The sequence below is a fragment of the Camelina sativa genome, chromosome 3 (assembly GCF_030686135.1).
Source record: "Camelina sativa cultivar CO46 ecotype springtype chromosome 3, ASM3068613v1".
Classification (NCBI taxonomy): Eukaryota; Viridiplantae; Streptophyta; class Magnoliopsida; order Brassicales; family Brassicaceae; genus Camelina; species Camelina sativa.
Genome location: NC_141882.1, coordinates 31,593,881 through 31,594,399, shown reverse-complemented (window position 1 = coordinate 31,594,399; position 519 = coordinate 31,593,881). Strand labels below are relative to the sequence as shown.

Genomic DNA, 519 nt, shown 5'->3' with positions numbered 1-519 from the left:
CTAGTTTGAGTATTTTTGGTCCCGTTTTCCCCTTCTTTTTCTTTGGTGATTCGAGTGGACTCTTGATGCGATTGAATTTCTTCTTCTGCTCTTTCTTTCTCCAGGTAAATCTGGTTCTGGAGGTGCGGTGATTATGACATAATCATTGGTCATCCAGTAAGTTTGCCCTCTAACTGGGTTAGGCCCTGTTTCATATTGTTCTTTCCATGCTTGAGTACCAAACATTGGAACTACAAAATCTTCAACATTCTTATCGACGTCCATGACTGCCGCATAGGCATGTTCACATGGAATCCTGGTGACCTGCCACTTGTAGCATGAGCAATCCCACATTTCAGTAGTTAAATTAACAGAGTTAGAATTCCCATCTACCCAAACCTCAAACTTGCCATGCGTTCCTTTCGTAACTTCACATCTCAATGCATCTTCTTCCTCCTCTGCCAAAATCTCTGAAACATACTTAGATATGTTTTTCTCCCATCTGCCAATTTTTTTCTTTCTCTTACTTATCCTTGCCAT

General features: G+C 40.8%; 1 protein-coding gene across 1 annotated transcript; it reads right to left on the bottom strand.

Moving 5' to 3' along the window:
- LOC147947986 (uncharacterized) lies at positions 1 to 519 on the bottom strand. The gene has a single exon (XM_087507499.1). The coding sequence runs from the start codon at positions 517 to 519 to the stop codon at positions 1 to 3; it is 519 nt and encodes a 172-aa protein (XP_087363625.1).

Excerpts from the sequence above, each read along its gene's own strand:
- LOC147947986 (XM_087507499.1), bottom strand. The coding sequence starts at position 519 with ATGGCAAGGATAAGTAAGAGAAAGAAAAAAATTGGCAGATGGGAGAAA.